The sequence below is a fragment of the Silurus aristotelis genome, assembly GCF_946808225.1.
Source record: "Silurus aristotelis genome assembly, chromosome: 5".
Taxonomy (NCBI): Eukaryota; Metazoa; Chordata; class Actinopteri; order Siluriformes; family Siluridae; genus Silurus; species Silurus aristotelis.
Genome location: NC_139578.1, coordinates 1,471,512 through 1,493,099, shown reverse-complemented (window position 1 = coordinate 1,493,099; position 21,588 = coordinate 1,471,512). Strand labels below are relative to the sequence as shown.

The 21,588-nt window shown below is 43.2% G+C and overlaps 3 protein-coding genes across 4 annotated transcripts; 2 read left to right on the top strand and 1 right to left on the bottom strand.

The window, feature by feature from the left end:
* Window positions 1-249: 249 nt before the first annotated feature.
* cope (COPI coat complex subunit epsilon) lies at window positions 250-4,152 on the bottom strand. 2 transcript variants are annotated; one of them, XM_083541128.1, is made up of 10 exons: window positions 3,993-4,152; window positions 3,457-3,519; window positions 2,827-2,927; window positions 2,325-2,477; window positions 2,153-2,206; window positions 1,947-2,060; window positions 1,612-1,888; window positions 1,090-1,158; window positions 543-617; window positions 250-416 (listed from the first exon to the last, which is right to left on the bottom strand). In XM_083541128.1, the coding sequence occupies exons 1-10, from the start codon at window positions 4,092-4,094 to the stop codon at window positions 369-371; spliced, it is 1,056 nt and encodes a 351-aa protein (XP_083397254.1). In that variant the 5' UTR covers window positions 4,095-4,152; the 3' UTR covers window positions 250-368. The 2 variants fall into 2 exon arrangements, with proteins under 2 accessions (XP_083397254.1, XP_083397255.1); XM_083541129.1 differs by having other exon boundaries at window positions 1,612-1,767; window positions 1,979-2,060.
* A 1,711-nt stretch (window positions 4,153-5,863) lies between these two features.
* dnajb4 (DnaJ heat shock protein family (Hsp40) member B4) lies at window positions 5,864-10,785 on the top strand. The gene is made up of 4 exons (XM_083541132.1): window positions 5,864-6,420; window positions 7,558-7,706; window positions 7,794-8,219; window positions 10,481-10,785. Exons 1-4 carry the CDS (start codon window positions 6,210-6,212, stop codon window positions 10,712-10,714), a joined length of 1,020 nt encoding a protein of 339 aa, XP_083397258.1. The 5' UTR covers window positions 5,864-6,209; the 3' UTR covers window positions 10,715-10,785.
* Window positions 10,786-12,033: 1,248 nt separating this feature from the next.
* Window positions 12,034-20,738, top strand: gipc2 (GIPC PDZ domain containing family, member 2). Its single transcript, XM_083540932.1, has 6 exons — window positions 12,034-12,776; window positions 18,093-18,278; window positions 19,263-19,443; window positions 19,518-19,630; window positions 19,764-19,845; window positions 20,541-20,738. Exons 1-6 carry the CDS (start codon window positions 12,435-12,437, stop codon window positions 20,690-20,692), a joined length of 1,056 nt encoding a protein of 351 aa, XP_083397058.1. The 5' UTR covers window positions 12,034-12,434; the 3' UTR covers window positions 20,693-20,738.
* The last annotated feature ends 850 nt before the right edge of the window (window positions 20,739-21,588 follow it).

Sequence of the window (21,588 nt, the reverse complement as noted above, 5' to 3'; positions counted from 1 at the left end):
TGTGTACACCAGTCTGTATATTGTTTGATTTATACATGAGTGTATTTACTGATAAACACAATGTATTTGTTGTCCAGTTTAGTGTTATTCTTTCTTATTTTTTAGGATAAAACAAGAACACGAGCCTTATTCCTCATGGTGTGTGAAGAACCAGGCCGTTACCGCCATCTAGTGTCGAGTGAGCAAACCTGCAGCGTAAAAACATCTGAAACAGTGTATTATTTCCATCTGCCCAATCAGAATCAAGTGTTCTGTGGGGTATAAAGGAATTTATTCGAACGGTATACAGGAATAAAACATATTACAAACAAAACAGTGTGTGTGTGTGTGTGTGTGTGTGTGTTCAGAATGTCAGGAGCCAGATGTGTTTAGGCGCTGGGAGCGTACTGCATCACAAGTCTGTCGAAATCGTTCTCCTGGGGGTGAGAAGCAGAACCAGGGGTCACCAAAGCTTTTCTTTACGCTGCGTTAGTAACGGGTCATGGCACAAGAGGCTTTAGTTCTTTCTTTAATTATAACGGAGGAAGTTGGAACAGACTTACCTTTGCGACATAATCCTTCACGAACGGATGCGACTTGTGGGCGTCTTTCAGCTGAGACAGGTAGCGATTCGTGACCTGTATAGACACGAGGGAAAAAAATGGAAATCACAACATCTGTCTGTGTTATCTATTCATTCTTCATATGCCCTGTAAGGCCAATGGTTTCGGGACACCTAACTATTCCATACATATGCGGTTCTTCCCCAAACCGTTACTACCAACACGATTGTATTAGAAGTCTTTGGATTCTGTGGCTTCTAAACCAGCTCCATGAAGATCTGCTTTATATGAACTGGATGTGTGTGGAAGCTCTTGAGTGGCCTTCTAGAGAGCTACTGAACAACTCACCTCATCTCAGCTCCATTAGCACCCGAGTTTACTAACAGCCCTTTGGCTGAAGTAAATCTCACACAAAATCCAGTGGAACATCTGTGTGTGAGTGGAGCTTTTTATTACAGGAAAAAAGGGCCTCGATGGAAAAAAGCGCACATGGTCAGGTGTCAGGATGACAGGAAAATTAAAGGAAAAGAAAAAAATAAGGACTCACCTCAGGAGGTTTCCCCAGGTGCTGCGTTAAGACGATCAGGTTGATCAGTGTTTCTGGGTGGCTGCTGTCCTACAGGTGGTGGAAATGGTAGGGTGGGGTTAGAAATATCAATTCAATTTATCACAATTTATAAAATGACAGAAAATAAATGTCTCAGATCAGGAAACGTTCCTCCGTCCTACAGCAGGGTTTCTGCACATTTTTCAGACTCAAATCTACAGACTTCACTAAAGGTTTTAAAGACCATATTGAGCATGTGAAATAACGATACACCAAAACTACAGCATGCGTTACGTTACAATCTCTGATGTATGTCGGAATCAAAAGCTCTCATTTTTTCTGTGCTTAGTAGCACGGTAGGGGGCGCTGTACTGCCATGGAAACGGCTGCCACACAACTTAACGACCAGTCTGTGTTAGGAGAGTCTGCTTCGTGAGCGTTTTCAGACGTCTCGGTGCGGATGAGCGACTTTTGGGAAACGACTGGCAACGAAAGCGTAGACGCAGAAATGGAGGTACGAACCTTATCCAGGGCGTCCTGCAGGACCGACTCAGCCTCGTCCCATTTGCACTGGGCCATGTGACACGCGGCCTGGCCGTTCAGCAGGATCAGAGTGGGCGAGTATTTATCGGACATCTCCTGGAAGATATAAAAGGCGTCCTGCAGCTTCTCGCCTCCCTGTGGAAACAGTTCACACGCTCTCAGGGGGATTTTAAACCGAGATCGCGGTGATTTTTCCGTTACAGTGACTGTATATCGTGTAGGGAAGGAGCCCCCTGTGCCAGAGGGAAACATTTCACTATTATTATCATCACTTATATAATAATACAAATAAATACACATATTGTGATGCATCAGGAAAACGTGCAGTGACATCCTTTATACTCACGACGGCGAGGTTGACCCAGGCCGTGGCCAGCTGAGTCAGCGTGGCGTCTTCGTCCTGTTCCTGCATCTTCTTCAGCTCCTTCCTGCACACATGCGCACGAAAGTGTGTCAGAACCTCACAGCAAGCTGGAAAACATTATACGTTACACTGTATCAGTAACAAGAAACCCTCTACCTCGCCACGTCCACTCTGTCCAGCTTCAGAAGGATCTGAACACTCATCGCCATGCTGCCACAAACACACACACACACACACACACACACACACACACACACACACACAGATCAGACTTGTATGTCTTTCACAGAACGTTCCAGGAGTATAAAAGCATTTTTGGAACACCAACCACTCGATGCTGTCGCCCTGGTGCAGCGTGCGCAGCGCCGCGTCCGTGTTCCCCTCGTGCAGGTAGATGGCCGCAGCCATCAGAAGGAAGGTGGTGTTGGACACGTCCACGCTCTTACTCATTTTCCCATCCAGATCCGTCACGATGGCATCCCTGGCAATTTCATGTTGGGATTAACTGCATAACTCTTTCCTTTGTATTCTACATGGTTTTTCCTAGAGGTCGACCGATTCATCGGTTTTGCGATTAAACGGCACTGATAGTTGATTACCAAAACCATCAGCAACAATACAAACCGCTATTTTTTCCCAGATTGCATTATACAGTACGAGGGAGGCCTCTAGAGGCGAATCATTAATGCTACGTGCTGTTTATTGATATACATTACAGCACAGTGAAATTTTTTTCTTCACATATCCCAGCATGTGTAGAAGCTGTTTTTTTTTTTTTGTTGTTTTTTTTTACAGTAAGATGGATTCATGGTAAACACGTGGATACGCACCGTTTGGCTTCGCTGGACATGTACTCCGCGAACATCCGCACGGCCTTCAGCTCCTCAGAGGAACTCGACTTGATGTCCTCCAGCACCACTCCATACTTCCTCTGTGGAGGGAAAAGAAAGTCACTGCACTAAGAATTCAGACATACACAGGATTCTCACGCTGCTGCCTCAAAGTCACGTCCACGCCTATTAAAACAGCATTATGACTTTCATAATGACATTTTTTCTTGCATATGGTTGTTGAGTGAATCTAACAAATAATTAGGCAGCATTAATATCTAGAGGTCAACGTGTGCAAAAACAAACAGCACGTGGTGTCAGTGATTCGCCTCTAGAGGCCACTCTCGTAATGATAGCGGACCCGGAAAAACTATCAGTATGGATTTTTGCCGATAGCTGATAGTTCCAGCAATCAACTATCCAGTGCCTCGAACTCTATTAATACCTAAGAGAAAAGTTAAGCAACTTTTATAGAAATAAAATAACAAAATGCCCAAATAATTTGAGTCTGGTGCAAGAAGACGTGATGGGAAATGCTGTCCATCTTGTTGTACTGAATGATATCAATGACTAATGATTGTATCGTTGATCGTCACTGCAACAATAAACCATTTTTAGAAACACTCGTACCTGTGCGATGAACGCTCTGTATAGGAGAATATCCTTCTCCAGCTCTTTCTCTGGTCCAGAGGTCTGTAAAATAAAGCAGTAATATCACTCGGACATAAAAAAAAAAAAAGAAAGAAATACAGAAACCATCATTTTGTACTAATTAGATTTATTCGCTAAATTCTGTATCATTACAAACTTCTTTCACTGATATAAAATCATGTATTGAGTTTTTTCCCCTCTAATAATTAAGAGTTAATTGATTGTGAGTCGGGAAGTCTCGCGAGAACATCGCGATATCTGGACACAGGCTTGTTATGTCTATTGCTCTGCGATATGCTGTCACAACTTTCCTAAATAAACCCCTAACATCGGTTTCAGGACATTATAATCATTTTGTTATCAAATAATAAGTATTTAATTCGTAAATAAAGACAGCTAGCCGAGTCCTAACACAGCTGCTTCATCTTGATGTTGCTATGTAAAGCTAATAGTCAGCACAAATTAGTGCTTCTATTAACTTTTATTTATTTATCTAAACCACAACGCGGTAATACCTTAACTTTCTGTGCCTCGTTGATGCAGTGTTGATAACTTCCGATATAAAAGGCGTTTTTAACATCGAACAGCTCGTCCACTTCTCCCTGCTGAGACGCCATCTTGCTTTACCGGCTATGACTTGAGTTCGCTTCTTTTCCTATCCGCATTCGATAAAGCCCCGCCTTCTTTTTACTGATTGGCTCGTTTTTCACACCCGACCGCGGTTCTCTAGCAATAGAACTAATCAAGGTGCAGAAAGTAGAGACTGTTAACCAATCCTGTAATAGAAGGCGGGATTTTTCCTGAATGAGGGTGTCCAATGTAAAAAATGTCTACGTCACACAGCCACGTCGTCTACCGTCCGTCACTTCCGCATTTACAAGAACGCGTTTATCCTCTAACGGATAAACAACGCAATAACAGCGGATAAGCGGATATATCTTTTTTTTTTCTTTCATATAATCCTTACATTATCTAAAAAAAAAAGTTAAATAACTCTAATATGTTTTATAAACTCTAATATGTGCAAAATCTAAATAAATAAATAAATAAGATTTAAGGAGTTATAACAAGTTATTAAGTGTATGTTAAATAATAAGTGTTATATTAATGACGTAATCACAGAAATTATCATTATATAAAAATGTTATTATAATTTTTATTAATGTAGAGAGCTATAAACATTTATATCGTTTTTATATAGATTTTAGAACGTTATTAAACTAAAATGAAATACTTTGTGGAAGTTTTTGTTACGTGAGCGCTGTATGATGTAAATGTAGCCTGCAGGGGGCGCCATCACCGAATTAATGCTCGACACTGTCTTACTGTGCGTTACCACAAAAATTACCAGCGGGAGTTATGACGTCATAGCCTTGGCCTTATTTGGTCAAATCATTTTAAACAAAAAAAACCCCCAGAGATGTAAATATACTCACTCGAATGTTGGGGGAACTGATTTATTGTGAAACGAATGAAGATATAATCAGCCATTTCTGCTTTGTGCTTACCGCCAAAAATAACACCAGGGCCTATAAATGACACGTAACAAGATTTTCTATTTATAGGGAATGAGGCATAGCGGTGTGAAGTCCGCGGCGGGTTTTTTCCCCCCCGGTACGCTGACGTTCTCAGTGAGTTACGCTGCAGTCTGGACTAATAATGGCAGGCCCTGGGCTGTGTTCAAACACGCTCCCAACTTATTTTCCTCAAAATGGGATTTATCCGTCCGTATTAACGAGTTGCAGATCAACACAAACAAACTACAGCAAAAAAAATCACAGTAGCATTAATAACATATAACCACGTCCATGTTCATGCCAATTTTTCAATTTTCACACCATTAAGCTAACGTCCTTACAAATGACTTCGCCAAGACGTTGCGTGTTTACAAAGCTGTAACTCTATCGTTCTGGCGCTAGCGTAAGTCACATCCTCGCTAACTGTATCTGCAATTAGCAGGTGAAGCACTGAAAATATCCGAGTGGAGCTTTTTGGACGTTAACGGTAATCAGGTTTCATTGGTTAAAATAAATCATGTTAATAATTGGGACACGTTTAATGTAGCCGCGTTCACATTTATACGTGGCTTTCGTTTTTTTTCTTCGAATTGAAAAAAAACAAAAAACGCTGCACTGTTTCCGTCACGCTGTTTCATCTTCTTCGTTTCGGGGTCACATGACTACGGGAAATAAAAAAAATACAAACAAACATTTTTTTCCCCTTTATTTTCTCAGTCCCAGACGGTTGAAACGTAGGGGGAAAATGACGCAAGAATTCATATTTAAATTAGTTGTTACGTCACAAATAAGCCACGCCCCCCCCCCCCCTAAGCCCGATCCCTGTATAGGGGTGTATATTTAATTATTTAAAAGCCTGAGTTCTGGATGCAGGACCTGGTACAAGGGTTCGAATATGTATCGGGGGTCCGGAAGATGGAGGAAATGACGTTGGTTTTTCTAGAAAGAGCCCCCAGATGAAGATGATGAGGAGGAGGAGGGAGGAAGAGGAGGAGGAGGAGGAGGAGGAAGAGGGAGATCCAGCCCGGCTATTTAAAGGAGCAACAGGGAGGAAAAACCCATAAGAGCACAGTGTCAGCCCCGGAGAGAACCCTGTGGGGTTTATGGGTATTTATAGGGACTGATTCGGACAGGACGGGATTTTGATCAGCCAGTGTTTTAGAGGACACACACACACACACACACACACACACCAACGCGCGCACAGATAAAACAATGGGGAAGGATTATTATAAAATCCTGGGCATTTCGAAAGGAGCTGCTGAGGAGGATATTAAGAAGGCATACAGAAAACAGGCTCTGAAATGGCATCCGGATAAGAACAAGGCTCCCAACGCGGCGGAGAAATTCAAGGAGGTGGCCGAAGCCTATGAGGTCCTGAGCGACCCGAAAAAACGCGACATATACGACCAGTATGGAGAAGAAGGTAAAGGATTCCTGTTTATTATAGGGATTATTATAGGGATTATTATAGGGGGTTGATATATTAAATAAAACGGCCCTGTCGGGGATAATAACCATATTGGGGCAAAAAAATATATTGTGTTTCCATGACAACGTGGCTGTTGCGGTGAGGCTGGTACAACGGCTGGCGCGATATATCGGTACCTCCGTGCTGTACCGCGATACGACAATTCGGTAACACCATAAGCGATTGAATCAATTACTCAAACATAAGGAAATGACTTCAAAACATTTGCAGTTATGATACTAATGTAGGTGAGGAGGCTTTGGGTGCAGTGAGCTTGAAAAATCCATTCGCTCAAGACCTTCCACACACTTTCCAACCCATGGAAAGCAGATCTTCATGAAGCTGGCTTTGTGCACTTTGGGCATTCTAGCACGTCCCAGGATGTCCTGAGTGCCTCCAACTGTGTGCTGAAAGTTTGGGGAAGAAGTACATATGCTTGGAAGCGCCAGGTGTCCCAGTGTCTATGTTCATATAGTGTGTATTTATGAAGGTTTTTCAGATTTTTTTTAATTATTTAATGCACATGTTTATAAATACTAATCAGCAGCACCTATGCCTAAGCCACACCCACAAATCAAAAAAAAAAAAGAGAGAGCTGAACCCGACATGGCGAGTAAACAGTGGAAGAGGACGCGATGAGCATTAGTGACAGTGCGACTTCACAGCATTGATACGAGTGAATCCTCAGAACAATCATATTGTGCTTGTGGTTCGGTTCGGTTGGTTCCCATGTGCTGCTCGGCTCAGAACAGAATCTGCATCGAGCACGGCCGCAAATGAAATGTTCTAGAGAGTTTACGATGAAGATTAAAGCTTGGAAAGGAAAACCAGAGGTTGTCAGAGTGCAGCTCGGTTCCCGCTCGCATGTACAGTTTTCACTTTGTTCGAAATTTTGCTTTTAGAGGGGACCATTACTTTTGCACATCATTGACTAGCTAGTCTCATTTGTTTGCATTTGGTTTTGATTGTTTTCTTTTTCTTATACTGTATATGTCAGATTGATTGATTGATTGATTGATTATAATATGGGTGTGCTTCAGATTTTTAAACAGATGTTTCAAACTGTTGGAATAATATTTTCACGGTGTTCAGGTTTAAAAGGTGGAGGCGGAGGTGGAGGAGGAGGAGCGACCGATGGCCAGGGCAGCACCTTCACGTACACGTTCCACGGCGACCCGCATGCCACCTTCGCCACCTTCTTTGGTGGCACCAATCCCTTCGAGATGTTCTTTGGCCGAAAGGTGAGGACACGAGTGAGGGGAAGAGCCGTTACTGCATGGTATCATATTCGTAAGTGTCCGATGTAATTCGCATCGCTCTGATTTCAGGTGAACGGGAGAGACGATGAGGAAATGGAGGTGGACACCGGGGACCCTTTCGGCTCCTTCACCAGTTTTAACCTGAACGGGTTTCCTCGTGACCGACAGCCTCGGCGCAAGCAGGACCCGGCTATCCACCACGAACTGCGCGTCTCTCTCGAGGAGGTCTTTCACGGCTGCACCAAGCGCATGAAGATCTCGCGACGTCGCCTGAACGCCGACGGCCGCACCACACGCACCGAGGACAAGATCCTGTCCATCGAGATCAAGCGCGGCTGGAAAGAGGGCACCAAGATCACGTTTCCCCGTGAGGGCGATGAGTCTCCCGGCTGCATCCCTGCCGACATCGTCTTCGTCATCAAGGACAAGCCGCATCCACACTTCAGGAGGGAAGGGTCCGACATCGTCTACCCCGTCCGCATCAGCCTGCGCCAGGTGGGCATCCCGGCTCCAACCGCCACATCTGTCTCACACTGTTACACACTCTATACAGATGTTTCAGCTGCTAGATACAGGATGTCTGCAGATGTTCAGGGTGACCGTTATTGATGGTCATCTGACCAGATGGTACTAGATGTTGAGGGTCATGCTGACAGATGTTTCCGGATGTTGAGGGTCATGTTCATAAACGTTTATAGATTTGTTGGGTTGTGCTGATAAACAGGAGCATCTTCTTTACAGATGTTGAAAATCGATATTGGGTTTTTTGTTTCAGTAGATGTTTACAGATGTTAGGTTTAATGGAAACAGATATTTACACATGTGAAGGATCATGGTATGGAAATGGATGTTTACACGTGGAGAATCGTGTACAGATGTTGAAGGACAGGTTAACAGACAGTTACAGATGTTGAGTTTGAGTTAGTGGATGTATACAGATGTTCATCGTCACGTTATAGATGTTAACAGCTGCTGAGTATCAGGTAAGTACACGTTTCCAGATGTTCATGGTCATGTTAGAGACATTTACAAATGTTGAGGCTGCTTATCATATTAAAAGATGTCTACACGTGATAATAGAGCATGAGGTTGTCGGACAGATGCTTACAGATGTTTCAGGTTTGGGTGATTTGTGGATGTTGAGGGTCATACTTATAGATTCTTGTTTTTACAAATGTTTCAGGGTCATAGATGTCGGAGGTTCATTTGAACAGATGCGGTGTACAGATGTTGTCATGTTAACCGACACAGAGAGTCATATTTCTGTTTTCAGACGAGTGCTATCGACTGATGTGTACACATGTTCAAGATCCGGATGAATTTTTTTTTACAGCTGTTTCCAAATCAGATATTCAGGACTATGTTTCCAGATGTGTTAATAGATGTTATATGGTACAGTTTCTGTATGTTTGAAGACTAAAATATGTTTACAGAAGACAAGGATGGGAACAGATCTGCCTGAGTTGTTGAGTTGTGTAGCCAGATGTTTACAGATGTTGACAGTCTTTGTTGAAACTTCCATACAGTAGAAATCAACACAAAACTAATCCCTACACAGTCAAGACAAAATGAATATGGCCCTCAGTCTCCTGCATGAAAGGTGATCAGAAAAGTATTGGGACACCTGACTTTTCCAGCTGCATGTGGCTCTTCTGAAAACTGTGACCACACAGTTTGAGGCACACAGTTGTATAGGACGTATTTGGACATGGGAGCATGGAATTGTCTAGTGGAACATCTTCCCAGAAGAGTGGATCTTGTTGTAAAAGCAAATGGGGACTGAAAAAAGAAGCACAAGCATCTTATGCTCAGGTTTCCACAAACATCTGTCCATCATGTATAGTAAAATAAGAAATAAACTACTTGGCGGTGTTTCCTTTCCCACTCTGTATGTGATCACATCATTTCAGAACACCAGAGACGTCGTTTTTATATTCGCTTGCAGTTGCGCTGCTGATGTTTGTATGTTATAAAGTGTCAAAAATGAATCAACGCCTCACGACCGTCAGATTTCTGCAGCTATTATTAGATGGACGTTTGTTACGGATTGTAGAGTTTTGGACGCTCGGGTGCACTCGGGGTGTTATTACGGCAGGAGGCATCTTGTCTACTTTCGGAGTGTTATGCAATGTGGAGTATGAGCCATGTGAGATGATCTCAGCTGTTCAGTGCCAAAAGACGAGCGCTCACCCACATAAGCATTCCGGACTCAAGAACGGATCCGCGTACGCCACAGCGAAAAGACGGGAGGTCAAAGCCGGGCGGTCTTCTCATGAAAATGATTGTAGTGATATATATAAAATCTCAGAGGCCATCCAGCAGGCGGCGAAACACTTCGTCGTTTTCCCGTCCTTTTGATTGGATAATCAGAGATCGCGCCAGTCAGAGTTTGCAATCCGCATCTGTAGCAAACTGCGCAAACTCAAATATATCCGTGTGAATATAATAGCTGTTTTTTTTTTCGTTTCCACGACAGCTGAGAGAGGAGATGAAATCGATTTTCGTCCACGGTGTATGCAAGCGGTGCTGCTGCGGCTCCAGTGAAAGGAGGGGTGTTGAATTGTGTTCATTGGGTTTCTTGCTTTAGTGATGACATTCATTCCAGCTGTATGAGATTCCTGTGTGATGCAGCGCTCTGTTCTACTGCTCTTCTTGTGTAATAATTGAAAATGGAATTGAAGACGTAAATTTTCTTTTACGTTTCCTGAGTATGTTTAAGTATCCACACCTCTTTTTTCCCCCTTTTCCGATTCCAGTCGTTGTGCGGATGCTCGGTCACGGTGTCCACGATAGATGGGAAAACGTGCAACATGAAGATCACGGAGGTCATCAAACCGGGTATGAGGAAGACGGTAGCTGGACAGGGGCTTCCCTTTCCCAAGAACCCCGAGCAGAGAGGAGACCTCATCGTGGAGTTTGACGTGAACTTTCCCGACAGTCTGCCGTCCAACGCCAAGGACGTCCTGAAACGCCATTTACCCGCTTCGTGAGGGGAAAACCGCAGCAGGACTGTGCCACGACGATGCCACGTCATCGTTGTCGATCTCCCTCCATCCCCCAACCAGATTTTTTTTTTTTACCCCGTATAAGGTCATAAACGTGCAAGTGCAATCTCCATGTCTGAAAGTAAACATCAGATTGGACTCCGATACTCTGTGTTCTTTACCTTCTCTAAATGGGGAACGCCGGAGTGGCCGTGATAATAATTTATTATATTTAATAATAATTTTATTATATCTTTTTTTTATTATTATTATATAATATACTGAAATATACAGCACATTATTATTATTATTATTATTATTATTATTATTATTATTACTGGCAGTTTCAGTGCAGCCTGATTGGAATTTTTCATGGCTGCTTTCTAACGTTTTATTTTGGGAAGAAAAAATATCTGCACGTATCCTTGCAAAGCTTACAGAGGAAAAAAACTTTCTCTTCCCTATGCTTTATTTCAAACTCATAATTTTTTTTTTTTTATGAATTTCCCGACTTGTAATCAGTTTGCTAAAAAGCCTTGAACCGAGATATTTATTTCAGCAATAAATTTCAAAACGGTGGAATGTACAGGTGCATTTTTGTCATTTAAATGTTCCATAAAAAAAGTGCAATATTTATTCTTACGCTTTTAGTTACGCAGCGAGACACAAAAAAAACGTGTTTTGTACTAGTGTTTGTCTGTGTGCTTATACATATGATACCTAATGTCTACTTGAATTAAATTTTATTAACAAAATATTTAACTGAGACCATTTTAAGAATAAAAAGAGAATCTATATTGGGAGATTGTTAATGTTGTTACTTCAGACTTCCATCCAGATCCTGCAGTGAAATGTGCAGCTGTCAAGTGTATGCTGCTATAATACATGTCCCCGCTAGGGGGCACGTGTTCACCAGGTATATTTCCCTTCAGCATGGAGCAGGTGTGTTCCGACCCGGAAATAACACAATTGTTTCATTTGTTTTTATTTTGATTATTACAACTAATAATATTTATTCTTAATTATAAATGATAATATAACAATATTAAAATATTATTACTATATAGTAATGTTTTCCTATTATTTTATTCAATCATCAATCATTTATAATTAGTATTTATTTACAATTTTTTATCTATATTATCATATATTTATATTTAATGTTAGTTATAATATTTATATCTCTATATATAATAAACGTATATTAAATGTTTAGTTTGTTAGTTGCTCTACGTCAGCGTTTGTGCCGCGCGCGAGAATAATCCGACGCACGCGCTCCACCTGACACAGGTAAAATGACTTTTCGGTTTGACGTAGGCGCGCCTCTCTGTGCGCATGCGCACCCGGGCGCCGTTGTTGGTGCACCGATTCACGGAGTTTCATAGGCGGAGGAAAAAAAACCCGAGGAAACCTGCTTTATGTTTGTTATCGGATATATATTTTGATTATTATTTTCGGTTTTACGGTAAGATTCACGCGCATAGAGACGTTTTTGTTTGTTTTTTTAAAAGAAATAATTATAATAAAAAAAAAAAAACTAAATCAGTCTGAAAGCTCTACAGGTTGCCGTATTCGGGCGCGCGCTCTCAGTACCTGCCGCGCGGATCAGTTGTTTATTTATAGAGTTCGATATTTTTTGTTTATTTGTTTATTTTATTTAAACACATTCCCTCCTCCCGTGCCGTGTCCCTCACCGCCGGTTCCCCGGTGAGGAAGGAGCCACGCGATGCCGCTGGGCCTGAGGAGGAAGAAGAAGTCGCGGGAGAACTCGAGCCTGGTGGAGAATGAGGAGGTCGGTGGTGGTGGTGGTGGTGGTGGTGTAGGAGTAGGAGGAGGACACGCGGGGAAGAGCGCGGCGATGAACGGTGGTGGTGGAGGAGGAGGTGGAGGTGGTGTTGGTGGAGGAGTCAGTGGAGGTCTCGCACCACCGCCCGCAAACCTGCGCCCCAAACTCGTGTTCCACACGCAGCTCGCGCACGGCAGCCCCACCGGCCGCATCGAGGGCTTCAGTAACGTCAAGGAGCTGTACAGCAAAATCGCCGAGGCGTTCAATCTCAGCTCCACTGAGGTATCACTCACACACACACACACACACACACACACACACACCAAGAGCGTGCACAGGTGCATACTGCACGAGCTCACCCACACATAGAGGTAGTCAGAGTGTATGGAGAGCTTTGGCACGTTCAGGTGGAAAAAGTGTACTAGACTGTCATTGCATCATCACACACACACACACACACACACACACACACACACCTGGTGCACCTGATATATAGTTAAACCATATGCTTTATATTTCTACCAGTTGTGCACCAGTCAAACCGAAGTGTGCAAAAACACAGGTACGGATCCACTTGTTCCTCTAACCCAAGATTATTCCCAATAAAACACATTACACATGCTTCGGGATCAGTAATCCGAATTAATTTCCCCCGAAGAGTTTGTGAATGAGGTGTGTTTCCCTTCAGCTTCCTTTCATCCGAACTATGTGCAGAACGTGGCTTATCGGGGTGTGTGTTGGTTGAAGGACGCCCAGTGTGTGTGTGTGTGTGTGTGGTTTGTTGAGGATTTTCCACAACAAGGTATCCGGGTACACCTTTTGGTATCCAGGTGATCCTGTAGGTTCAGAATAAAATCCGGATCTGGAGATTTATAGTGTGAACACAGATTTTCTCAGGATTTCTCAGCGTGGTTTATCCTGCTGTTGATGTACAATAAAATAATCAAGTATATAATCGAATACAGCATCTCATGGTGTGTTCATGGTCACCTGAGAAAAGAGGAAGTGTAACTCTAAGATCTGTAATCTATATAATGGACATGTTGTAGTATATGATGTATAAGGATTGTATAAAGTTTTCTTCATTCCGGATGATTCTGTGAAACCAGTCGAGCAGGTAGTCAGGCTACAAGGGTGTGAGCACGAGGTGCCAAAACTTTATGGCGACGCAAACAGCGTGACGTGTTCGGCTCTGAGTCAGTCATTAATCCTTCGCTGCGTCAAAAAACCCACTGTGCTAATGAGTAACGTGTGAAATACCGAGGACATTGATGATAAAGATATTTGAACTAAAAACAGGGTAATAAACTGATACCCAGGTGCTGCTGAAGGTACAAAAGAGAAGATTCCCACCCTACCCTCAAGGAATGCTACACGCCAAACTAGCAAAACATTATTAGCTGACACATCAAGTGTGTGGACACCTGCGCTTTTACACCCCATTTGCTCTTATAATAAGCTTCTTCTGGGGAGATGTTCCACTAGATATTGTGGAGATTTGTGAGAGATTGCATTCAGTCATGAGGGTGTTAGTGAAGTCAGGTGCTGGTGGAGGTGAGGTGAGGAGGCCTGCAGAAAAATCCATCCTAAACGTGTTCAATAGGGTTTTAGATCTTCTACACACGTCCAAGCCATGTAAAGCATATCTTCATGCCCAAATCTCATGCTGGAACAGGTTAAGTCTCGTAGTCCAAACGATGGGAAAATGTCCTGCATCCAAAGTTGTCCTATACAATCGACCTTGAGGTAACATTTTGGAGAAGAACCACATATGGGTGGAAAAGAATGGACTGGAAATAAAGCGAACATCCTGCTAGCTGTTGTTGGTGTGTCCCATCATCTTAACTGTTAGATCATTTAACAGGAAGAAGGATCGCCACCTCAGGGTTTTCTCTCACTGAGGAAGTCCCTCACGTCCTGCTCAGGAATGATCCACAAGGGTTTGTTTGTAAATTCAGCGTATTGTAAGGATAAGAAATGAAACATCTGGGGAGACATTGGGGCGGAGCTACGGATCCCCCCCCCAGAGGGTCATCATCGTGTCCACATGCCTTTAAAATACAAGCGATTCCTGTGTCAGAAAATGCCGGCCGTCTCCAAACGCAGACACTGGAGACTCCTTCAAACAGTTAGAACGATCGTATTATTAGTTTAGACGTGCAGATATCCGCTGTAGCGACCCCTAATGGGAAAAGAAAAATTTACAAATGATTTACAGAATTTGTTTTCGATTTGCTCAGAAATGGCGTTCAGGACCATTTTTCCCTCTCAGCAGGATCAGTGCGCCATTCGGAACCGCAGTTACAGATACTTGTACTTTTTCAGCGTGTGTTCACTTGTTCACATTTTGTCCGGTTTGGGACTTCGTTGGACTTTCTGTTCTACGAGCGTAAATTGTGTGCTCTCTGTGTGTTGTGTGCTATGTTTAAGTAAAATTTGTGTGTGTGTGTGTGTGTGTGTGTGTGTGTGTGTGTGTGTGCGCGCACACGTCAGGAGCGTCAGCGCAACAAAACGAGGACGTGTGGCTCATTTGTTTAGAGTTTGAATGCTGGACTTGTTAAACTGCATCACACAGACCCTGTGTGTGTATTTCAGTAACAGAAGCAGGAAACAGAGAAAATGTGACAAACTTGAACTAATGAACCCTGTTCCATGAGGTCATACCGAGAAGAAGATACCGCGATACCCGAGCGGTTAGAAACGCTGAAATTCATGGCGATTACCAGGCGTGGTGCCGTAGGCCTCCTACTGTCCCCCGGGACAAAAACGAAGTCTTCGGCTCCCTCTGCCCCGGGTGCATTTTTTTTCTCACTCTTTTGTTCCTTAGCCGATTGGAATGTGACCAAACGTTAAATCGGACGACCGAAAGCCCTCGCAAAAACAGAAAAACACAAGCTTCTTGCTCAAAACGCTGAGGAACATCACCGGAACTTTACACTTTAATGGTAATATGAGGAGCCAAGTACACGCAGACAGCTGCTGGGTCTCAGTCTGGATGACTGGAGACTAATAAGGGTCCAAAGTCTCAAAGAATTTGATATTTATAACCAAGAAAAACGTATACAGGCAATAAATTTGTCCAAAAAGTAAAAACTGAGCCGCTATGGGGTTGAGGGCCTTGCTCAGGGGCCCAGGAATGGTAGCTTGGTGACTCATGATCTTTGGGTCCAAAGTTCAATGCCTTCCCCGTGCAAACTAAAGGGATGTAAAGCCGAGAGCGACGATCAGCCGGACTATTTCCACACCGCTTATTACGAAAAGAGGAAGGCGGCTCTGCTTAATGATTACTCCAAATTTACGGCCGGTACGAATTCCTGAGTGCTGTAACTCCTCCCCCAACGCTCACGTTAGAAACGTCTCAGTCATGCCTTTTAAACAGTTATTTAATGAGCAAAGTGTTTTGTTCGAATCAGCATTTTAACCCAGTTAATGTTTATGGAACGGAAAAATAAGGCATGGTTTTAACTTTATTTATTTATTTATTTATTTAATCAACCAGAACCAACAGCCCGAGATCAGACGGGGAAATACTCAAATCCACCATTTCAGTTATATGTGTTTATCATCAGTTGTAAAGTCGGGAGCTGCTTGCAGGAAGTGCCAAGTGCAAAGTCTTTGTTGTTTTGCAGTCATTATTGAGAGAAACGCATATTATGATGGGGAGAGAACTCGCACTACGACTTACAGCGATGTTAAGAATTCCTCCATTCTTCTGGGAAGATGTTCCACTAGATTCTGTAGAGATTTGTGAGGGATTTCATTTAGACACAAGGGTGTCAGGTACTGATGGAGGGGAGATGAGAAGGCATGGGGTGCAGTCAGCGTGAACATTTCATCCCAAAGGTGTTCAATGGGGTTGAAAATCGATAGCAGGAGATCTTCCCCTCCATCGGGGATCTTCTTGGAGCTCGCTTTGTGCATATGGGTGGAACAGGTTTCGTTCTCCAAAGAATCGCCTGCAACTTTGGAGGAGAACCACGTATGGCTGGAAAAGTCAGGGGTCGCGATACTTTTGCTAGTGTATTCCGGATACAATTTGTTAACCAATACAACGCCATGTAAACTAGCACTGGTGATTTCCAGAAAAAATTCATAGGTTATTTATAGCAGAACCACAGCACCATGTTAACCTGCCTGGATTGTTACACAACGCATGAAAGAACTGAGTCGAGCGCTTTGAAAGATACGAAGCAGTTCAAAGTCCACTACCTCGTAATACGCCGGTTCTGACGTGCGCGGCGTCGAGAACGTTCTGTGATTCATCAGTGAATTCGTCATGAAATGTCCTTAGAACGAATGAAAAAATGTACAGTAAGGACATGGAGAGGAAGCGCTTGGCAGAAGTGTTTGTGAGCAGGAGTGTGGGATTAGTTATAGTTTGGTGAAGATGTGTGCGAGTGACTAGACGAAGACGAACATCTTGTGCTCGTGAGACGTGTCTGATGTCAGAGGCAGCTTTGGCAACCGGTCTGTGGGCGTCTGTGAATTTGCCACTGATCGCACTGTGTGTGTGTGTGTGTGTGTTTAGTGAGTCCAGCGAGTCCTTCCATTCTAAAATCCCTCCCCAACCTGTGCTCCCTTTAATCCAGGCCTCTTTATATATTCTGGTAACCAAGGGCAACATGCCTGAATGTGTGTGTCAGCTGATGTGTGTCCACAGAGCTTGCAATACACAAAAGCCAGCAAACAGGCCTGTTGTTTTTGTAAACGTCCCTCATTAACTAGTACAATTCATGTTTTTGTTTTTTCTTCCTCTCCTCCCTCCATCTTTCTCTTTTATGGCCGCACACGCATGCCTCGACCGCACACACATGCCTCGACCGCACACACATGCCTCGTCCCGTCTGTCCGATGGTCAAAGAGCACCACGGGAGAACTCTAATTCGGCTGCTAGAAACAAGCAAATTGATGCTCATTGTGTTGTTTGTATTCTGTTAATAGCCCATGATTATCCTAACGTATTTATAGCGTCATAACGTTAGCACAGAACCGACCACCTCCGGCCACAAAGTTGCCAGATTTCACATTTTGCCGCTCGTTAACACCAAATATGTCTAGATCTCATCCTTTTTCCTCACATGTAGTTTCCAGTCTCTAGTTTCAGCAAAGTGAAGCATGCGGGTCTTTGTTTTAAATAAAAATAGTGTGAAGGAGTGAGAGTTTATAGCTGCTATAATGTAAATGGAACAGGAAGTTGCTTGATTAACACTTCATTCCAGAATAAAAATAAAAGGTCTGACTAGCTAGCTAGCACTCTAGTCCATTATGGGTAAGATTCACAGATTGGACTGTAGTGAAGAGTTAAAATGCTTTAGTGGCTAGACGACAAGTCTGGTATTCTGGACGGAGCCTCACCCAGAGAAATGAAGCGATTTGCATGGATGCCGGCTCCAGCACAACACTCATGGATCTGTTGATACACGTCAACCGGGACAACCAAATGATCCCTCGTTTTTCAGAGCGGTTTTTAATTTCATGTTTCGTTTCACTTCTGAAAAATTCATAACCCTGATCTCCTTTCATAATTATTGTATAAGGAACTGGGATTGCACGTTTTTATGTATAAATATTTAACGTGAATATTTCTTCCTGTCCCAGATCCTGTTCTGCACCCTGAACACACACAAAATTGACATGGACAAGCTGCTCGGGGGACAGATCGGCCTGGAGGACTTCATCTTCGCTCACGTTAAAGGCATCAAAAAGGAGGTGGATGTGTTCAAAGCCGAGGACGCGTTGGGTCTCACCATCACCGACAACGGCGGCGGATACGCCTTCATCAAGGTACAACCCGACATCAAAACGTCCTTAACGCGACCCCTGGGTTCCATCGCGGTACGTTCCTGCTGCGATTACCAGGAAGATGAGCGACTCAGCTTTACGCAAATGAGAACCAAATATCGCTGAATAGCAGCCGATCGGATTGCTCAAATTGCTTTATGTAGCAGAGAATTTCGGCTGGTAGAAATCCACCACCGCAGCCAAACCTCGTGTTTTTCCTACAGAAAAGGTCAAAAATAAGAATCGACACTGGGACGCAGACCAGACAATAATCCCACATGGTCAGATCAAGGGATTTGAAAATACTGTTGAATGCAAGTTAACTAGTGATACATAATAGTCCAGGATTAATAAATACAGTGGGCTGGTCTGTTATAAATACCTCGCTAGCATGGATGTCAAGGGGTGTCACTGGTGTAGCTAATATGGCATGGATAAATCTCTAGCTAGCTTTTATACGGCTAGAAGATAAATTCCTAATTACACAAACGGTGTGAGTAATTAGCGTTTAGATGGCTGTTCGAGGACAGGTTTGAGAGCAGAGAGGACGGGGACACTGAATAACATGCCCTTGCACTAATTGGTACATATCCTGAAATGGTTATGCTTCATAAAATGTAGAATGGAAAGAGAATTTTATGTTTCCAGGATCTAAGCTAATGTTCCTCTGCTATGGATTCTGGGTAACACCTAGTACAGAGTTAGCTGGTGTCCTGATAAGAACGATAACTAGATAAGAAGTCTGAAGGGAGTGCAGACACAGACTTCCTATAAAGAGTAAAAGTCTGCCATCTTGTGTGGACAAGCGTGAGGAATTAAAATTTAATTGAACGAAGAGATACCCAGGACATTTCTGTGTTAACTTTGAAGAGGAAGCAGAATCCTCAACGCCCAGCAAACACAGTGTGTTAAAAAAGCTTTTTGCGGTTCATTTGAATGGCTGTATTTTTACTTTATGCAAAACCCAACATTTTCCTGTGTGTGTAGCGTATAAAGGAGGGGAGCGTGGCAGACAGCGTGAAGGTGATCTGCGTGGGAGACCACATCGAGTGCATTAATGGGAAGAACATCGTGGGGACACGGCACTATGAGGTCGCTCGCATGCTGAAGGACCTGCCCAAAGATCAGTCCTTTACGCTCAAGCTGGTCGAACCTATGAAGGCGTTCGGTAGGGCTTCTTTTACTTCATCACATGACAGGCTGAGGTCCAAGTTTTGTATTAAAATTGACATTTGGTTTCAGAGATGCTCGAGCCAAGATCGAAAGGGTCCAAGCCTCAGGGGGAGAGCCGGATCGGGACAGGCCGTGAGACTCTGAGACTCCGCGCCAAAGGCCCGGCCACCGTAGAGGAAATGGTAAAGTTTGGGGAGGGGGAATTTCTCAGTTCTCTTCTCAGTTCTCAGTTTTCTTCAGTTATCATTTTATTTGGTCTAAGTACATTTTTGGTCGTTTTCTACATGTGATGTGGAACACTTTTTTTGGGTGCAGCCAACAGAGTTTGAAGAAAAGGCAGTGAAAAAAGTGGACGACCTCCTCGAGAGCTACATGGGCATCCGGGACACTGAATTAGGTGAGAACGTGCTGGACACTTACCTTTTACACCAATCAGGCATAACATTATGACCAGCTGCCTAATACAGTGTTGGTCGCCCTGTTGCTGCCAAAACATTCGTGACCCTTCTACTGTTGGATCGGACAACACGCCCCTGCCCTCACTCCACACTCGGCCGCCCACGACTCTGTCCCCGGTTCACCACTGTTCCTTCCTTGAAGCTCTTTTGATAGATACTGACCACTGCAGATCAGGACCAGCCCACAAGAGCTGCAGTTTTGGAGACGCTCTGACCCAGTCGTCTAGACTATTTGGCTCAAAACCTTACGCTCGCCCATTTTTTCTACAAAATGTTCACTTGCTGCCTAATAAGTAAATCCACACACTAACAGGTGCCATGATGAAGAGATTCAGTGTTCTTCACTTCATCTGTCAAGCAATTTTTAAACAGATTTAGAAATATACCATTTCAGTTTGCCCCTATAAAAGTTTCCATACCTACTGAGCAAGAAAAAGAAACTCTTTTAGTGAAACCTTTAGAGGAACCACACTCCTCATCTGAGTGGCACCTGGATAAAAGCCCTGAATGCAAAACTGTGGTTGTTTATAATTACATTCCAAATATCTCCATGGTTGGTTAGTATCTAAGTATCTAGGTATCTAGTATCTAGGTTCTATTTTTAGTAACAGTCTAATCACTCTTAATATTGCAGCGGCCACGATGGTGGAGGTCGGACGGGACAAGGTGAACCCAGACGAGTTCGCTATGGCTCTGGACCAGGCCCTGGGAGACTTCGCCTTCCCAGACGAGTTCGTGTTCGACGTCTGGGGAGCCATCGGAGATGCCAAGCAGGGACGCTTTTAACTCATTCCAGCACTACACACACACACACACACACACACACACACACACACACACACACACACACACACACACACACAACAAACCACACACACACTCCATGACGTTTCGATGGGAAAAAGGAAGTGCTGTTTGATATCACTGTGATTATAAAACACACTGCATTCCACTCAAAGTGTACTTATTCAGCCAAAGAGTGTAAATTACCACTTTTACGATCAGGTAAATAGAAATATATACTTTTCCTGATCAGGTATATATATATATATATATATATCTTTATCAAAGACGTTAGCGGTTACTATTTTGTATGTCATTAAGCACACTTTTCTATAGACAGGGAACACTGTTTGGAACACATGCCTTACTCGGCACTTTTACGGACCGATAATTGCATCGCATTGGTTTAATTGTGCTTTACTTTGCTAACGTTTTACATCGTGAACGGCTGATTTGCTGTAAAAATCAATTCCATATGTGATCATAAGAGTCCTGTGGACCCCCCTTTCTAGATTTCTGATGCTCACTAATACGAGAAGTGCGAATTATTGTGTACCTGGCTGATTAGATTTAACCCACACACTCGATCCAAGGACGTTGTCGCTCGGCGAAATCAGGACGTGCGCCATAGTCACATGATTTGCCACGAATTATGGCACTTGAATGTCACTTCTTTCCTTCCTATCACTGGCTCATTAGGAAATATCGCTCCCTTTGACTCCTGTAGTTGTGTTTCATAAATGTCTATGAGCACATGCCTTGTCTTTTTTCTAATTATTTTTTAATATGAATGAAAATTTTATGAAATGTCTGTTTCATTACAGTTTGGCCCCATGAAGGATTTACCCATATTTTTAACAGTTTGAGTTAAAATATTAGCATGAAAAGATGTTCTAGTA

Bases quoted from the DNA above. Each gene is read 5' to 3' on its own strand.
- dnajb4 (XM_083541132.1), top strand. From the start codon at position 6,210: ATGGGGAAGGATTATTATAAAATCCTGGGCATTTCGAAAGGAGCTGCT. The intron at 7,707-7,793 runs GTGAGGACACGA...CTCTGATTTCAG, and splicing joins AGATGTTCTTTGGCCGAAAG to GTGAACGGGAGAGACGATGA. The intron at 8,220-10,480 runs GTGGGCATCCCG...TTCCGATTCCAG, and splicing joins TCCGCATCAGCCTGCGCCAG to TCGTTGTGCGGATGCTCGGT.
- cope (XM_083541128.1), bottom strand. From the start codon at position 4,094: ATGGCGTCTCAGCAGGGAGAAGTGGACGAGCTGTTCGATGTTAAAAAC. The intron at 2,061-2,152 runs GTAGAGGGTTTC...GCATGTGTGCAG, and splicing joins GACAGAGTGGACGTGGCGAG to GAAGGAGCTGAAGAAGATGC. The intron at 1,889-1,946 runs TGATGCATCACA...TGATAATAATAG, and splicing joins GATGTCACTGCACGTTTTCC to TGAAATGTTTCCCTCTGGCA.
- gipc2 (XM_083540932.1), top strand. From the start codon at position 12,435: ATGCCGCTGGGCCTGAGGAGGAAGAAGAAGTCGCGGGAGAACTCGAGC. The intron at 19,444-19,517 runs GTAGGGCTTCTT...ATTTGGTTTCAG, and splicing joins CGAACCTATGAAGGCGTTCG to AGATGCTCGAGCCAAGATCG. The intron at 19,846-20,540 runs GTGAGAACGTGC...TTAATATTGCAG, and splicing joins CATCCGGGACACTGAATTAG to CGGCCACGATGGTGGAGGTC.